At 36.5% G+C, this 19,159-nt stretch overlaps 1 protein-coding gene across 1 annotated transcript in view; it reads left to right on the top strand.

The window, feature by feature from the left end:
- The window catches only part of enpp2l (ectonucleotide pyrophosphatase/phosphodiesterase 2-like), a 60,416-nt gene extending 41,486 nt beyond the window's left edge, over positions 1-18,930 (top strand). The window contains exons 20-25 of the mRNA XM_061741444.1: positions 226-365; positions 1,177-1,321; positions 2,172-2,249; positions 3,890-4,022; positions 5,863-6,016; positions 18,579-18,930. Of these exons, the coding sequence (XP_061597428.1) occupies positions 226-365; positions 1,177-1,321; positions 2,172-2,249; positions 3,890-4,022; positions 5,863-6,016; positions 18,579-18,749 (821 nt within the window). The 3' untranslated portion in view covers positions 18,750-18,930. The remainder of the gene's footprint in view (positions 1-225; positions 366-1,176; positions 1,322-2,171; positions 2,250-3,889; positions 4,023-5,862; positions 6,017-18,578) is intronic.
- Positions 18,931-19,159: the final 229 nt, after the last annotated feature.

The following is a 19,159-nucleotide window of genomic DNA, read 5'->3' on the forward strand; positions in this document are numbered from 1 at the left end:
ATAGGGACAGAGAGGGGGTCACATGACTGCCGGGACTTGCTTTCATTGCTTTATGGGATAGTTGTTCTGTAGTGGCTGAGCTAGGCTTGCTCTTTTTCAAGGGAGTCATCCGTGCAAATCACTTTTGTTTCTGAATGATCATTTTTATCCTTTAATCAAACATTTAATTTGATTTTGGGTTCCTTGGTGACACTCACGAGTGTTTATGTGTGTGTTTGTCTCCAGACAGCACTCATGTCCCATTCGGGCGGCCAGCAGTGCTGTTCCATACGGAGTACAGCCTTCTCCATCACGTGGAGTTCCTCAGTGGATACAGCAGAGAGCTGGCCGTGCCTCTGTGGACGGCGTACACACTTCCGCGACAGGTAAACACACACTGGTGGACTTTTCAGAGTTTATACCAAGAAAGCCATGGAAATCCTAAATCCTCTGCAAATATTTGAATCGGAATTAAATAATCCTTAAACATGAGGGGGAAAAATACGGAAGAGTATTAGGGCCAGGCAGGAGAAAAAATATTTGAGAGGGGAAGATTTTTTTTTATTGTGCACTTCGAGTAAAAAGTCGAAATGTCGAGAATAAAGTCAAAATGTTGAGATTAATGTTGAAATACAATTTTGAGAAAAAAGTTGAAATTTTGAGAATAATGTTGAAATAAAATTTTAAGAATAAAGTCGAAAATTCGTGAATAAAGTCGAAATTTCTAGAATCAAGTTGAAATACAATTTCGTGAATAAAGTCAAAATTGTAGTTCAACATTAATCTCGACATTTTGACTTTTTTCTTGAAGTGCATAATGAAAAAAAATCTTCCTCCTCTATTATAATATTATTTTTATTTTTCTCCTGCCCTAATACTCTTCCGTAGGAAAAGTCATTAATCATGTAGCATCATCGAAAAAGATGAACAGCACATTTCTTCACGAAACCATTACACTAGTGGTTTGTGTACATTTTGTAGGTGTTTAAACAAATCACATTTGTTTGTCACCAATCAGGTTGCAGTTAGTTTTGAGGAAATAATGCATAAAAGAGGCAGGATGACTCCCCATCCACATAAAGATGCAATCATTTATCAGATCTGAACTCTGAAGATGAATTCTGTCTGTATTTTCTTTCATTACTACAGTGTAGTAACCATTAAACCATTCTGTGTCATATTGGTCTTTTTTCCCAGGATGACATGACTCCTGTCCCGAACGATTCTCCAACAAGCACAAAGTGTATTCAAGTGGATCCAAGAGTTTCCCCTGATCACAGCCAGAGCTGCACATCCTACGGCCAGAGCAGCCAGCTCACCCACGGCTTCCTCTTCCCTCCAGGTGACGTCGCTCTCCATGACTGGTGACCAGTACTCGAGTTGTAAAATAAAATCAGGGGGGATGGTGGATTTTATCATGTGGGGACAGATAATTTGTGCTGATTACAAATAATATAATATATTACAAATAATAGCACTGACCAAAACACCTGCAGAAATACTGCAGGAATGACATAGCAGCAGTTAAATGCAGCCTTCTGTAAACTTTAAATATCCACTGGGCTTACATCAAATACATCAAAACACAACAATAAAAAACACTTTTCTGAACTTATCAATATGACTCTGTCCTTCACAGGATAAGTAACATGGATCACTGCAAAAACTCACAATCTTAACAAGAATATTTGTCTTGTGTTAAAATGTGTCATTTTAGTAAAAAAGTCTTATCACACTTAAAACAAGACTCATCACTGGTAAAAAAAAACAACAATTTCCACCTGTTTCAAGTAGATTTTCACCTAAAATAAGTAGAAAAATCTGCCAGTGGAACAAGATTTTTTTGCTTGTAATGAGAAGATAAATCTTCTTCCACTGGCAGATTTTTCTATTTATTTCAAGTGAAAATTTACTTGAAACAGGTGAAAATTGTCAAATAAGTTATTTTTCTGGTGATGACTCTAAATGTTGAAATAGCAGTAAAAACCACATTCATTGATGAAATGACATAAGGGATGGAAAGACAGGATGGCAGTTTTACAGGGGGGATGATTTGGACCGTTTATTATTTCAGGGGGGATGCCATCCCCCCTCATCCCCCCTCAACTCCAGTACTGCTGGTGATGCTCAGTATCAACACCCTGCCAGATGCGCTTTATATCAACGCTTATTGTATATCTTTGTGTTGACAGAGCTGGCAACATCTCCAGAGTCCAGATACGACGCTTCTCTCATCACCAACACCGTCCCCATGTATCCCGCCTTCAAGAGTGAGTCTCTGACCTCAGTGGAAGCTCATGTTGCTCCGTGGCAGAAATGACGACCGTAGCCTCTAACTAAGGGCTGAATTGATGAGTTTAACATCCAAACAGACAGTTTTGTCTCTCTCCGACCAGGTTTTATCTTATTTGGCCCATGTTAGATGTATTTGTCGTGTCTCTCTCTTCTTTTACATCGGTGACGTTCTCAGCAGTGTCACATGAGACAAAGGACAGAAAATTGGTGATGTTGAGCGTGAGCGGGGACGGCCTGACACCCATTGTTTATGTGTGAGAGAGCAACCTTATCAGGACAGAACACAGGCTGTCTCTCTGAAGCGCTGCCTCATGCAGTAACTGATAATGTATCATTGTCATTTGATCTCTGTGTGTGTGTGGGCTTTGAGAATGTATTGGTTCTCTTGTAAAGGCTGTGGAATGGTTTGGATAGATGAGGATTGATTGGAAACAACAGGGGGATGATTTGCACCTGAACAGCTTCTACTTTGTAAATACTTGCATTGTAATTGTTTAAAAGTCGCTGTTTTGTAACTAGTTTTGTAACTCATATTCTTCCTGCAGCTGGTGTTTCCCATGCCTTTATAAACTATTGAAATATTTTCATCGTTTTTCTACAGTTGAGGACTTGAGAACCTCAGTTTCTCCGCCCGTTTGTTCTAGATAACTGTGGATCTAAAATGTTAGATTCACTCTTGTATTTGCAGATGGACGACAGCATCACAGTTGGATCACAGATGGACATGTGCACTGCAAAAACTCAAAATCTTAACAAGAATATTTGTCTTATTTCTAATTAAAATGTCTCATTTTTAGTCTAAAAATCTCATTACACTTAAAACAAGACTCATCACTGGAAAAAACAATTTTCCCCTGTTTCAAGTAGATTTTAATTTAAAATAAGTAAAAAAATCTGCCAGTGGAACAAGATTTTTTTGCTTGTAATGAGAAGATAAATCTTGTTCCACTGGCAGATTCTAGATTCTACTTATTTCAAGTGAATATTTACTTGAAACAGGTGAAAATTGTCAAATAACAAGTTATTTTTCTGGTAATGACTCTTGTTTTATGTGTAATGAGATTTTTGACTAAAAATTAGACATTTTAACTAGAAATAAGACAAATATTCCTGGTAAGATTGTGAGTTTTTGCAGTGTGGATCACATGTGCAGTATACAGGACTGTCTCAGTAAATTAGAATATTGTGATAAAGTTCTTTATTTTCTGTAATGCAATTAAAAAAACAAAAATTTCATACATTCTGGATTCATTACAAATCAACTGAAATATTGCAAGCCTTTTATTATTTTAATATTGCTGATTATGGCTTACAGTTTAAGATTAAGACTCCCAGAATATTAAAATTTTTGTAATGAATCCAGAATGTATGACATTTTTGCATTACAGAAAATAAAGGACTTGATCACAATATTCTAATTTTTCTGAGTCAGTCCTGTATATGCAGTAAATAGACAGAAATGTATGCAGCAGAAGTGATTTTTAGTATTCATACCTGCATTAACAGACACTTTCGCTAATCCCCCACTTAGGAAATGACTTGGTGACACGATTGTTGTTAGTTAAAATGACAAGTATTTGCTTTGTATAGTACCATTTCTTTATTTTCTGTGCAGGAATATGGAATTACCTGCAGGGGGCGCTGCTGCACCGTTATGCAGCTGAAAACAATGGTGTAAATATTCTCTCAGGACCTGTTTTTGACCACAACTATGATGGTCTTCGGGACACCGCAGAGCAGATTAAAGAGTAAGTTCCCTGCATTAACTTGTATTACCATAAAACCATTGAAACTTAAATGTATTATTAATTTAAAAAGTACCCATTTAGAAAAAGGTGACTAGCTCTGTTGACCAAAGCTTTATAAGACATGTAATATCAAGAAACATACCTTTCTATCTGCTATATAAATACATTCTCACATGTACAATAACACAACTAAACAGCAGGTTGTTCCACCCCTCTTACTGTTTGCAATTGAATCTGTGTCACCCTTTTACAAAGCACTTGGTGAGGATTTCAGGGTCTCAGTTGGAAATGAACAGGTTACTATGATGGGGCCTCACACAACTCAGCTGGTTGAGCGGGCTGAAGTCCTCTAACAGCAAATATATTTGTAAATATACAAATACAGCATTCAAGTGCCAAACATCATGTTTCCGTGAATGCTGAAATGCACTGATAAGAAGCCAGCGGTTCCTGCTGAAACCACACAGTAAACAGCAGCAACAATATTGTAACCCAGACCCAGACGCTTTAGCCGCACCTTTAAAAAAGCAGTTAGAAAGACAGACATAAGACAGGAGGGAAACATGGTCAAACATTGTCAAATTGTCCAACAGAGGCTCTCTGAGAATCTCTTTTCTTCGATCACACATCAAACATTCTTGTAATATCAAGAGAATCCTTTTCATGATATGAAACTCTTTTTCACTGATAAACTAGGTGTCTTACGTTTTTTAGTTACATGACTTTTATTTTGAATTTAAATAGTTAATACCCAAGTATACCTTAAAAATATGTCAAAATAAGACAAAAAAGTGTCTTCCAAAAAGAGGACTTTAAAAAAATATATATTTTTCAATTTTTTTTCCTCTTTCTCCTTTATTTCATTCAACAACAATGAAATATAGTAGACTACCAAGAGGGTTGCTGAAGGAAACACATAGACACACAAAAACACCTTGGTTTGAAGATTAAAATGCATGTATATGCTTTAGGTTTTACCAAACCTGGTATTAACCATTAATATATATTTAAAAAAGGGGAAAAAAGACACTGAGTCCAGTTCTGTTCTTTAGCCAGCAGGTGCATATGATTCATTAATTTCCCTTTGAAGATCAGTATTAAGAAAAAAAAAGAAAAAAACAGGAAAATGTTCTCTTTATAAAATGAAATTGTGATATTGTGATCCTACGGAGCCCCTAAAGGGACATGGATTTTAATTTTTTTTATAATGAGTTTTACGCGCGCGCGTGAAACCTTTAGGCGCGCGCGTAAAACCTTTAAGTGAGCACGTAAAGTTGTTTACTTGCAAGCAAAGTGGTAATGTCCTTATAAAGGAGTCCCAGGTTAAAATATAGCTCAGCTAAATCCTGTTATGTCATTTCCATTCATAAAAAGAGCAGGGTGCAACTGGAGAGTCTCCTGTTCCAGCAAAACTCCCATGTACTTGTTTTTACGTGCTCACGTAGAACAAGTTTTAGGCGCTCACTTTCAAGTTTTGCGAGAGCGTGTGAAACTTTTTAGTGAGTGCATGAACGTTTTACGTGCTCACGTAATCAACTTTACGTGCTCACTTAAAGGTTTTACGTGCACGCTTAAAACTCATTATAAAAAAAATAAAAAATCCGTGTCCCTTTAGGGGCTCCGTATGATCCAAGACAAACAATCAAATAGTACCAAAAACCTTTTTGTAAAGCATTCCAAAAAAACAATATATAGAGAAATATAAAACCAAAAAACAGCAGCTATCATACCAGCTGAATATTGAGGTGATACTGTTTTTTGAATTGGTTATTTGAAATGATCTGGTAGAAAAGTCCACCGTCCCTCTGTGTGAGTGTGTAACCTCCCTCATGCTCTCCAGGTTCTCGGCTGACGGCCTGCTCGTCCCGACACACTTCTACACCATCGTGACGAGCTGCCAGGAGAGCAACCAGACGGTGGAGGAGTGTGAGGGAGCGCTCAGCGTGTTCTCCTTCCTCCTGCCTCACAGGCCAGACAACAGTGAAGCCTGCAATGTGAGTCTGAACAAAAGCCCAGCAGGAGCAGCCTTGTCACAACTTATGCAATCGGGAATTTCTCTGTGTGCAAGCAGGTTTTCACGCAGGTTTTCAAGCAGGTTTTCAAGCAGGTTTTCATGAACCGGGTCATTTCCTTAGTGTTTCGGTAGATTCCAGTAAATGGAAGCAGATGAGTACAAAAAAATATTTTACAGTTTATATATGTATATATATATATATATATATATATATATATATATATATATATATATATATATATATATATGGGTATATATAAGTGGGTTTGGTACATGTGGATGAATGTAAGCACATCTTGATGCTGTTAAGCCGAGATAGGCCAGTTTGAGCAACATTATTTCTTTTTCCTATTTATTTACTTTTTTCTTTCTTTATCTCATATGTATGTGGGTATGCATGTGTATGTGCATGTGTATGTATGCATGTGTATGTGCATGTGTATGTATATGTATGTGTATATGTATGTATATATGTATATATATATATATATATATATATATATATATATATATATATATATATATATATATATATATATGTGTATATATATATATATATATATATATGTATATATATATATGTATGAATATATATATTTATTTATTTATTTTCCCTCTCACGTAGTTGTTTAGTTTAGTTTTTTTCAAATCTTGCACTGTAGTGGTTATATTATGTTAAAAGGGTAGACAAAATAAGCTTTGGCTTCTGTCTACACCTTTTGGTCCTCGATCTACATGAAAAAAAACTTTGTATCGACAAATAACTTTACAACGTGACCAAATAAAATATATCAATCAATCAATCAATCAATCAATATATGTATATATATATATATATATATATATATATATATATATATATATATATATATATATATATATATATATATATATATATATATATATATATATATATATATATATATATATATATATATATATATAGGACTGTCTCAGAAAATTAGAATATTGTGATAAAGTTCTTTAAGTTCTTTATTTTCTGTAATGCAATTCAAAAAACAAAAATGTCATTCTGGATTCAGTTTAAGATTAAGATTCCCAGAATATTCTAATTTTTTGAGATAGGATATTTGAGTTTTCTTAAACTGTAAACCATGATCAGCAATATTAAAATAATAAAAGGCTTGCAATATTTCAGTTGATTTGTAATGAATCCAGAATGTATGACATTTTTGCATTACAGAAAATAAAGGACTTTATCACAATATTCTAATTTTCTGAGACAGTCCTGTATGCATGTACACACACAACGCTAATCTCAGTAGCTTTTCCAAGCAAGGGACCACATAAGCCATATTTGTATTAGCGACTAGTGCACTTGGACCCAGTCTGCAGCTGACTGCTGTTGAAACAACAGTCTTACTTGAGTTAAGGCAAAAATTTATTTTAACCCATGAAAAAAAAATATTTACAATTTATTATAACAATTTGAGGAAAGGTTTAATGACTGTTTTTTTCTCGAATAAGTTTTTTATTATTTTCTCTCTACAGATGATACACTGTCTCATGATTCTTTGACTTTGCTACTTTGCCTTTCAAAATAATGTTAAGACTGTTTATCCCGTTTATGACCTGGAAGCTGAGTAGTGAACTTGTGAGCTTTATTACTTTTATTATTATTATTTATTTTATTTAAGCAGCAATTCTCTCTTAAAGGAGGATGTTTTGTCACACTGTGTTGCGTATTTAAAAGATGACTATTTGGTTAAAACCAAGATGAAGTATAGGGAAAGCTTGAACAAGGCCAGACGAGAAGGGACTCTTCGGTTTGTCATGTGCTTTGCTGGTAACACAAGAAAAACTGCAAATGTCATATATGACACTGAAGTTCCTGAGGCGTGCTGTTCTAAGGTGACTTTTAAAGGTCAAAGCACTTGGGGATGACACATAGAAACAAGGAAATAAGCATGACAATGTATGACTGTTAATCATAGATAATGTGTCAGATTCTTTCCTAAATAATCATCTGCAATTAGCTTCTGCTGAGCATGACTCAGACCTCATCAATAACCAGTCAGTTGTATTAACTATGTTTGTGTTACGACATCGTAGGTTTCATTTTGGATTAAGTTTCATGCCGCACTGTTGAATTGTTATGAAACAAGTCTGTACACAGTAGTGTGAGACTTCCTGACAAAATCATCTATTCTCATTTTTTATATTCCCAATATTGTTACAAAGATGTACTTGATTTAGCCATTTTTATGTTATATGCATATATGTACATGTATATTTCAGCTGTAGGAGCCTCAACAATAACATTACTGGTGCTCTGCTGTTAGCCCAGACGATTCCTCACTGCAAAAACTCAAAATCTTAACAAGAATATTTGTCTTATTTCTAGTTAAAATGTCTCATTACAAGTTATTTTTCTGGTAATGACTTAGTTTTATAACGATAAATTATCTATGCTTATTCTTATTAACTATCAAATGCATGCATTAAAATAAGAAGCATTGCTTACTTCATTTAATCAGTTCATTGTAGCAACATGCATGCAGCCTAACTCTGAAATTATAATTAAAAACGGAGATACATTAAGAAATATGGAACTCAGGAGAATGTTGTAGTGAATAGGTTAAAATCAGAGCTACTATTTCAATACTTTGAAATTTTGCAACATACATTTGCTGTACTGTGTCATATCACGCACTGTAGATATGATCAAATGTGAATTTGGAGACACCCGGCTGAAGGCTGAGTTTAGCTTATATAATTTTGTAGCTACACTGCAAAAACTCAAAATCTTAACAAGAAAGTTTGTCTTATTTCTAGTTAAACTGTCTCATTTTAGTAAAAAAAAATCTCATTACACTTAAAACAAGACTCATCACTGGAAAAAACAACAATTTTCACCTGTTTCTAGCAGATTTTCACTTAAAACAAGTAGAAAAATCTGCCAGTGGAACAAACATTTTTTGCTTGTAATGAGAAGATAAATCTTGTCCCACTGGCAGATTTTTCTACTTATTTCAAGTGAAAATTTACTTGAAACAGGTGAAAATTGTCATATAACAAGTTATTTTTCCGCTAATGACTCTTGTTTTAAGTAATGAGATTTTCGACTAAAAATTAGACATTTTAACTAGAAATAAGACAAATATTCCTGGTAAGATTCTGAGTTTTTGCAGTGCTGGCCCTCGAGGGGCCGCGTCCTGCACGCTTTTGATGCATCTTTGCTTAAACCCACCCCGTATAGACATGGCTGTGTCATTACCAGACTGGTGTGGACCTTGATGAAGTATTGATAAAGATCTTTCATTGGAATCCGTTGTGTCGAAGCAGGGAAACATCTAAAACACGCAGGACATGGCCAGGAATCGCCCAACCTTGCTTTAGAATCAGAATCAGAAATCACTTAAATGAATCGGCCTCATTGCATTTTGCAACAACGTGCACTTTTCAAACAGTTGATTTCATTTTTGTTCATTGAATTTCAACACGAGAACATGCCGCAAAACAAGACCTATCCCAGATCACGTTGAAGTCCGCACCTTCCTAAACTTTGAAGCTTTGACATACATAAGCTTGAATTATGAGACATTTTAGTCAAAGCTGGCCTCAAACAGTGAAACAGATGATGGCTGTCCTGCTGTTAGCCAGTGTTGGGATTTTTGATGAATCTGGGACGGGGCACCTTCAGGTGCTTTCTGTTTTTAAGGTAAAGGTTATTCCAGGTAAAACCATCTAGACCAGGGGTCGGCAACCCAAAATGTTGAAAGAGCCATATTGGACCAAAAACACAAAAAACACATATGTCTGGAGCCACAAAAAATGAAAAGTCTTGTATAAGCCTTAGAATGAAGGCAACACATGCTGCATGTTTCTATATTAGTTATAACTGGGGGAAGATTTTTTTTTTTCATTATGCACATCGCGAAAAAAGTGGAAATGTCGAATAAAAAGTCGAAATGTTGAGAAAAATGTTGAAAGGTCGAGAAAAAAGTCAAAATTTCGAGAAAAAAGTTGAAATGTCGAGAAAAAAGTCGAAATGTCGAGAAAAAAGTTGAAATGTCAAGATTAATGTTGAAGTACAATCTTGATAAAAAAGTCGAAATGTCGAGAAAAAATTCGAAATGTCGAGAAAAAAGTCGAAATGTTCAGAAAAAAGTTGACATGTCGAGAAAAAAGTTGAAATGTCGAGAAAAAATTTGAAATGTCAAGATTAATGTTGAAGTACAATCTTGAGAAAAAAGTCGAAATGTTCAGAAAAAAGTTGAAATGTCGAGAAAAAAGTCGAAATGTTGAGAAAAAAGTCGAAATGTTGAGAAAAAAGTTGAAATGTCGAGAAAAAAGCCAAAATTTCGAGAAAAAAAGTCGAAATGTCGAGTTTAAAAAGGAAAGGAAAAAGGAAGAAAAAAAGGAAAAAAAGAAGAAAAAAAAGGAAAAAAAAGGTCAAACGTTTTTACCAAATCTCCAGGAGCCACTAGGGTGGCGCTAAAGAGCCGCGGGTTGCCGACCCCTGCTCTAGACGATGAGCTTTTACTCTTAACAAGATTCCAAACTATTTGACATTTTCTGACTCAGTCTGACTCACACGAAGACTTGGGAGAGCAGTGATCTTTGGAGACGGCATGCAGCAGTTATGACACACTGGCTTCGTAATATCATATTAGACACGCAAAATAAATCTCGATATTTTACTCCCACAAAAGTGCTTTTTTTTTAAAAATACCGGTATATCCTTTAAAACATGTGCTTTTCTATTCCCTCAATACCAAAGAAACGTCGAAACTAAAGTCCTTTAAATCTAAAGTCTCATTATAGCTGGTTTTGCTTTTGGATTAAGGATAAACCTGTTTTCCTTTTATCTTTATAGCAGCTGGCCCATTTTATGGATTTCTGTCCATCATGGACAGCAGTCAGTCCATCTGCGCATCATTTTCTTCCAAATTCCCGTCGAGCACAAGCTTCCAAAGCACACTGTAAAATAAATCATTTACTGTAAAAACACTTTCACAATTGCCAAATGTGTCACAATACGGCCCATCCTGTCTATGAGAACACATTTATTAGGGATATGTATGTCAAGTGTAAAATACTGAAAATAACAGTAATTAAGTCAGACAGTCCAGAGGAGGTGGTGCACATAAAAGTTTTTGTTACGTAAAAGATTGGCAAACACTTACAGTTACCACTGGCAAGTGTCAAATGAAATTCCTGTTTGGGGAAACTAAACAAATCCACAAAGTTCTTATTCAGAGTCAGAGGAATGGGAGTTTCAGGACTTCCCGCTCTCTGTGGGAGCTCTATTTAGATTAGTTTCCACTCACCGAAGCAGCTGTTTGAATAAACTACTGTACCACCCTGACTGAGCGTTTCAGCTCAGTCAGCACAAATCTAGACTGACAGATGAGTCGGCCGCAGAACCACAAACAAGCACGTGGAGTTTAACAGATCAGAACATGGAAAAGGAAGTTATCAGAACTTCCTCTTTTATTTTATTTACATTTTTGTTTCCTGTCCGTCAGAATTGAAGTGTAAGCATTATTTTTTTTTTCTCTGCAAGAGTTAAAATGGTTAAAAACCAGTCTGGCCACCAAAACTACTGCATGCCTTGATCTGTCCTTAGCGATTACATCCTTATATGTTCATCCTTTTGCACTTTTAACGTTACACAAGTACATTTTGCACATGTGGCAAAGCATGTTCTGTATATTACACATTTTCTTGTGAAACTTGGATGTTATCACGCAGAAACTCCTCCCAGTAATGCCATCCGTTATTTAGTTGTCATTCCTCCCTCGTACCAAACAACATCAGAGGAATTATGATTCAGATATAACATTTCCTCGCTAAATGTAAAAGCACAAGAGGTACATTTAACATAAATCCACGTATGTGCTCAACAACACCTTTACCATTGAATACTAAAGGAAACAATCAAAACAAAGTGTTAATGTACAGTAGGAGGATGTTTTCTTTTTTCTTTTCCAGCCCAGCCAAACATCGCACAAACTAAAATATCACAAAACCTAGAGGTCGTTTACCTTTTATTTATTTATTTGCACAGTGATAACACTATATTTTTTTTTTTTATCATACAAGGACAAATAATTTGTGCAGGAGAGGAAAAGAAGCCCGAAGGGCTTATAAAAAATCCTCCCCTCAATACAAAATCACCAAAACAAATCAGTCAATAGAAAAAGAATAGAAAGGAAAAAAGAAAAGGTAAAAGAAACAAAGAAAAATACAATAAGTACACAAACAAAAATATCCATGAAATGGCAATTTCATTTCAGTAAGAATAGCCTGTTAATTTTGTCTAAATAAAAGATACCCCACCAAGCTGGTCCTAAACATTTTTAAGGATACCTGCTGTTCACGTCTCCCTTGCATCTATGACGGGGGTCGGCAACCCGCGGCTCTAGAGCCGCATGCGGCTCTTTAGCGCCGCCCTAGTGGCTCCCTGGAGCTTTTTCAAAAATGCTTGACCTTTTTTTTCCTTTTTTTCTTCTTTTTTTCCCCTTTTTTTGTTTTTTTCCTCTTTTTTTCTTGTTTCTTAATTTTTTCCTTTTTTTTCCTCTTTTTGTTCTTCCTTTTTCCTTTCCTTTTTAATCTCGACATCTCGACTTTTTTCTCTCGAAATTTTGGCTTTTTTCTCAACATTTCAACTTTTTTCTCGACATTTCGACTTTTTTCTCGACATTTCGACTTTTTTCTCGACATTTTTTAATTTTTTCTCGACATGTCAACTTTTTTCTGAACATTTCGACTTTTTTCTCGACATTTCGAATTTTTACTCGACATTTCGACTTTTTTCTCAAGATTGTACTTCAACATTAATCTTGACATTTAAAATTTTTTCTCGACATTTCGACTTTTTTTCTCGACATTTCGAATTTTTTCTCGACATTTCGACTTTTTTCTCAAGATTGTACTTCAACATTAATCTCGACATTTCGACTTTTTTCTCAACATTTCAACTTTTTTCTCGACATTTCGACTTTTTTCTCAACATTTCAACTTTTTTCTCGAGATTGTACTTCATTCTAAGGCTTATACAAGACTTTTGATTTTTTGCGGCTCCAGACATATTCGTTCTTTTAATGTTTTTGGTCCAATATGGCTCTTTCAACATTCTGGGTTGCCGACCCCTGATCTATGAGATTAAAGACACAAAGCCTGGAGTCTCTATTGAGTCTGTGTGATCGTCAGTGACGTGCGCTGCACGGTGCGTTGACTGGCCAGCATCATGCAGATCAATCCGCTGCTTGTGTCCTTCTGGGGTCAAGAAAAGGATAGACAGAAAAGTGGTTGAGGTTAAAGGAGCAAAATTAGGGAGAAGATTAAACAAGTGGGGCCAGAAAATAGGATAGGCTTAAGAAAAAAAAAAAGTCAAAGAAGACACAGAAGGATCTTTCCGAGCAGGTGGATTTCAAAGAGAGCATGCAAGGACTCAAGAGCTACTTAGCAGCTACACTGCAAAACCATCCGATCTAGAAATACACTTTATATTCTTATTTTTCTTATTTTAAGCAAAAATATTTTTGCCAGTGGGGTAAGAAACATTTGATCAACTAGAATTCTTAAAACCAACAAAACAGTCTGAAAACGTCCTCTGATTTTCTTGAAAAATTACTCTTTTTTTTGCAGTGCAACAGTCCAACATCAAGGTTTAGACCCCGTCCACACGTAGCCGGGTATTTTTAAAACCGAATATTTCCCCCCTCCGTTTATAAAAAAATTTGCATCCACATTACATCGTTTTAAAAAAAAACCCTTCCACACGTAACCGAAGATCTGCGTTTTCGACCACATTCATAAGCATTTCAAACCTGTAGATAATCTGCGGCTTCCGGGGAAGCTGCACCTCCGTGGCTCCGCTTCCCCGGCAGGGCGTCTCCTTTTCCCCCCCGTGTCCCGCCACGGAGCTGCCGCGTTATCGACGCAGCCCTACGCCGTAGCCTACGCCAAAAATCTTCACTTTGCCCGGAGTTTTTTTAAACCTTCGTTTATTTGCGTTTTCATGTGGATGACAGGTCAAAACGTAGGAAAATATCTCCGGTTTAGCAGATATCCGTAGATATCCGGCTACGTGTGGACGGGGTCGAAGATTTTTGAAAACTCCGTTTATGTAGATGCGTGTAGACACACACAACCGGAGTTTTGCGTTTTCGAATGTCACATTATGCGCCAAAACAACAACAAATCTGCTCTGACGTGCAACCTTTGTTTACTACAGAACTACAGATGATCCAGCATCTGTTCTCCAAGCTATTTATTAAATAAATGGTCTCTGGTCTTGACCACCGCTTACTGCGTTACACCGACACAGAGCCTACGCCGTAGGGTACGCGGCGACGCGCACCGTACGGCGTAGGCTACGGCGTACCCTACGGCGTAGGCTACGGCGTAGGGCTGCGTCGATAACGCGGCAGCTCCGTGGCGGGACACGGGGGGGAGATGGAGACGCGCCTGCCGGGGAAGCGGAGCCGCGGAGGTGCAGCTTCCCCGGGATCCGCAGATTATCTACAGGTTTGAAATGCTTATGAATGTGGTCGAAAACGCAGATCTTCGGTTACGTGTGGAAGGGTTTTTTTTTTTTAAACTATGTAATGTGGATGCAAATTTTTTTAGAAACGGAGGGGGGAAATATTCGGTTTTAAAAATACCCGGCTACGTGTGGACGGGGTCTTCACTTTGCCCGGAGTTTTTTTAAACCTTCGTTTATTTGCGTTTTCGTGTGGATGACAGGTCAAAACGTAGGAAAATATCTCCGGTTTAGCAGATATCCGCAGATATCCGGCTACGTGTGGACGGGGTCTTACTTCACTGTAAAATGTCAAGGATGTGTGTGAAGGACATCTGTTTTTAATAAGCACTGAAATCCGTCGCAGCTCTGTCCGTCTGAAGTCTCCTTCAGAGTGGATTGTATTGTCTTAAATCCAACTAAGGTGTCGGGGTCTGTTCTTAAACTTGTTTCTCACTGAAAGATTAAACAGCACTCCAAACTTTTTTTATTTACCACTGCTAATTCTCTGATGCACCCGTAATCCTGTCAGGAAGGAGATGTGATCTTTTGGAAACACGTGTGCAGTAAAACGTTCCTCTTGTCATGGTTGTGTGGAAGCACAAAGCTCTAACTTTTGCCACAAATTATTGAGTCTTTGTTAACAGCTGTCAAAATGAAATGCGTCTAAAATGTTAAGCTGATGGAAAACCAAGAAATCTCCAGATGTCTGTCGGACTTCTGTGCTACAAGGGATGTTTTAATCTTGGTTGTTATGATTTACTTGCCAATTTAGGCCAATGTTTAAGTATTGTTTAAGGAAAAGGAGCAATCACCGTCTTTATACTGAAAATATGAATATGTTAATACGATAAATGTTTCACTGAAAGTAAATTCTGTATATTGATTATTCTGCCCAGTTAAAAACAGATATACAGGACTGTCTCAGAAAATTAGAATATTGTGATAAAGTCCTTTATTTTCTGTAATGCAAAACTGTCATACATTCTGGATTCATTACAAATCAACTGAAATATTGCAAGCCTTTTATTATTTTAATATTGCTGATCATGGCTTACAGCTAAAGAAAACTCAAATATCCTATCTCAAAAAATTAGAATATTCTAGGAATCTTAATCTTAAACTGTAAGCCATAATCAGCAATATTCAAATAATAAAAGGCTTGCAATATTTCAGTTGATTTGTAATGAATCCAGAATGTATGACATTTTTGTTTTTTTTAATTGCATTACAGAAAATAAAGAACTTTATCACAATATTCTAATTTTCTGAGACAGTCCTGTATATTGATTATTCTGCCTAGTTAAAAACACAGATGACCCTTGCAATGTCTCTGAGTTTGCTGTACTATGATTTAAACTGATCATTTGATAATCCATCCCTGTGACATGCTCCTATCCACTAATCCATCTCGCCCCACTGCCTTTTCTCTATTGATAAATTGTCATTTGATATACTGCCATGAATTTAGCAAACTTCTTCCTAAATCAGTTTATAAATCTGTGCAAAATATCAGATATCAGTCCCACACTTTGATATGATCTTCCCTCGAAAGAATACACGACAGGGTGTCGATCTGTAATTAAAAATTAGCTCTTTTCTCACCTCCACCTGACTCACCAGTTATTTCGTGGGAAAATGCAGTTTTAATAGCGAACAAAACAGACGTTGACCTTTTAAACCATGGAAGAATGGTTTTTATAAGCTTTTGCAAGTATTTCAGATGTAACATGCAGTGTCTAGTATAACCTAATGAGGAACCTCTAAAGAAAGAAGTGAGGAGGTCATGTGTGGCAAGTTAAACTTCACCATAAGGAACTGAAATACCAGTTGTTGGAAAGAAGCATGCGTTCTCTGAAAAACAGCAGGGTAAAGGGAAACACCAGCTAGTGTTTTTCTGTGGCGTACGTTTGCACGCATGATGGGAAAAACAACCTCACATACAGTACAGTTCCTTGGAAAAATCTTGACGAATGTTGTTGGTTTGCGTCAAGGCCGAGTCAAGGTCGCGCAGGAGGCAGGACTCCTACGCAGAGCAGATGTTTTAGGTGACTGTTAAATCACACCTACACACAGAATAAAAATAAATTCGCTCCAAAAGGAGAAAATTCTACCTTAAAGATGTGATACCCAAAAATTACAACACAAAAGATGCTCCGAAGGGAGGAAAACAAAGCTACCATCTATGAAAACCTACTGAGACCTGATGCTGGAGCAAAAGGGCTGCAAAGAAAAATCACTTGAATGAGGAAAAACTATGAGCACAAGGCTAGGATAAACTATGGATCTTGGATCTTGCAATTTTAGGAATATAGCCAATACTCAATTACAATCAGCGGACATTAGATATTTAGGCATAAACATCTCCCCTAGGCTGTCAGAGTTAATAAAATAAAATTATGTTCAGCTTTTAAAGAAAATAGAAGATGATCTTTCCAGATGGAACTCTCTCCCCATTTCACTCATGGGAAGAATAGCCACCATTAAAATGATGGCAAAAGTTGTTTTTTTTTTTTCAATGATACCATCCAAACCCCCTTTTTCCTGGTTTAAATCATTGGACTCATATGTATCAAAATTTCTGTGGAAAAATAAAACACCACGTATTAGTTTAAAGACATTGCAAAAATCCAAATAATGTGGAGGTTTAGAGTTACCTAATTTCCAGTATTACTTCATAGCCAATAAACTACAGTATATTGTAAAATGGTCAAAAAATCATCCTTCAATGGCTGGACTCAGAGCAAGTGTTTTGCAATGAGCTAGAAATCTCAGAGTTACCATTTATTAGGCAAAGCATCAAACATCATCAATGTTTCAAAAGCATTAATATTAGCACAACTCTGACTGCCTGGTGGGAATTTCTTAAAGTAGCTAAAATTTCACTTTTTCCATGTGACCGTACACCCATACGGAACAACCCAGACATCCTGAAAAATGATAAAAAGATGGTAAACTTTACTCAATGGAGGGATCAAGGGATCAAGGGATCTTGGATCTTGGATCTTGGATCCTGGATCCGGGCTGGGATGGCGACGAAGGATGACAGACCAGCACAAGACAAAGTGAGACGCAGACTATATGAACACATGGGGGATGAGGGAACAGGTGGACACAATCGGGAATCAGCGTAGGCGATCCGACCGGTGGCACATGAGGAAGGGCAAGTGACCTGAAACGAGAGGAGAGTTACTTTTCAAAATAAAACCAGAAATGATGAGACAAAAAACACAAAAGAAGACATGACAGTTTGTGTTTGGCCTAATAAAAGCACGCCTTTGGGGAATCTAATACGGTTGTATTAAGGAAACAGTTGTCTTTCGTTCACGTGAATGAAGACGAAAAAATGTAATTAAAGAAATGATCAAGTACTGAAAATCATGAACAAAAGATAACATAAAATAAATCAAATGTACTATTTAATCTCATGTCCTTTGGCTTTTGCACACAGAATTGTTTGAGGCATTCACTCTTGTGTGGCAGCTTTTGCAGGATGGAACATTGCAAAGTGCTTTAACTACACTGCAAAAACTCAAAATCTTAACAAGAATATTTGTCTTATTTCTAGTTAAAATGTCTCATTTTTAGTCAAAGAAATCTCATTACATTTAAAAACAAGATTCATCACTGGAAAAAACAACAATTTTCACCTGTTTAAAGTAGATTTTCACTTAAAATAAGTAGAAAAATCTGCCAGTGGAACAAGATTTTTTTGCTTGTAATGAGAAGATAAATCTTGTTCCACTGGCAGATTTTTCTACTTATTTCAAGTGAAAATGTACTTGAAAGAGGTGAAAATTGTCAAATAACTAGTTATTTTTCTGGTAATGACTCTTGTTTTAAGTGTAATGAGAGTTTTTGACAAAAAATGAGACATTTTAACTAGAAATAAGACGAATATTCCTGGTAAGATTTTGAGTTTTTGCAGTGCATCACCAAAAAAAAGGATTCCAGCAGGATCCCTCTCCTCCTGCATTCAAGATTAAGGATTTTAAAGATTCAAGATTTTCTGTGTAAAATAACCCATTTCCCACGTGTGTCTCTGCAGAACGTTGAGGATGAGTCTCAGTGGGTGGAAGACCTGCTGAAGCAGCACACGGCCAGAGTCCGAGACGTGGAGATTCTGACGGGCCTGGACCTCTACAGATCCACCAACTTGACTTACGTCAACACCCTAAGACTTAAAACCTACCTGCACACCTTTGAGAGTGACGACTAGACGCACAGAGACAGACACAAATAATAGGATGTTTTCTTTTGTACAAGTCTTGTATTTTCACTTCATGCTATCTGGAAAGACGGTGCATAGCTGTTCCGCTCCTTAGGAACTGCCCGAGATGTGCTTTGAAAGGGTTATACATTTGAAGAAAAGAAACAATTAAAAGAATGTGTTTTTTTTTTCCTTTTCTTTTTTTTTTTGGCAGATTATTACCAGTAAACTATCACAAAATCTGGGGAAGCATAACCGAGCACATTGATGGCGCAGAGAGGGGGACTTCAAGCTGAAACTCATAAACAAGGCTACCTTTTCCCAGCATACATAAAGGACTATACCAGCGTTTTAGTTTTATAACGATAAATTATCTATGCTTATTCTTATTAACTATCAAATGCATGCATTAAAATAAA

This window comes from Cololabis saira, chromosome 15, assembly GCF_033807715.1.
Source record: "Cololabis saira isolate AMF1-May2022 chromosome 15, fColSai1.1, whole genome shotgun sequence".
In the NCBI taxonomy this organism is placed as follows: Eukaryota; Metazoa; Chordata; class Actinopteri; order Beloniformes; family Belonidae; genus Cololabis; species Cololabis saira.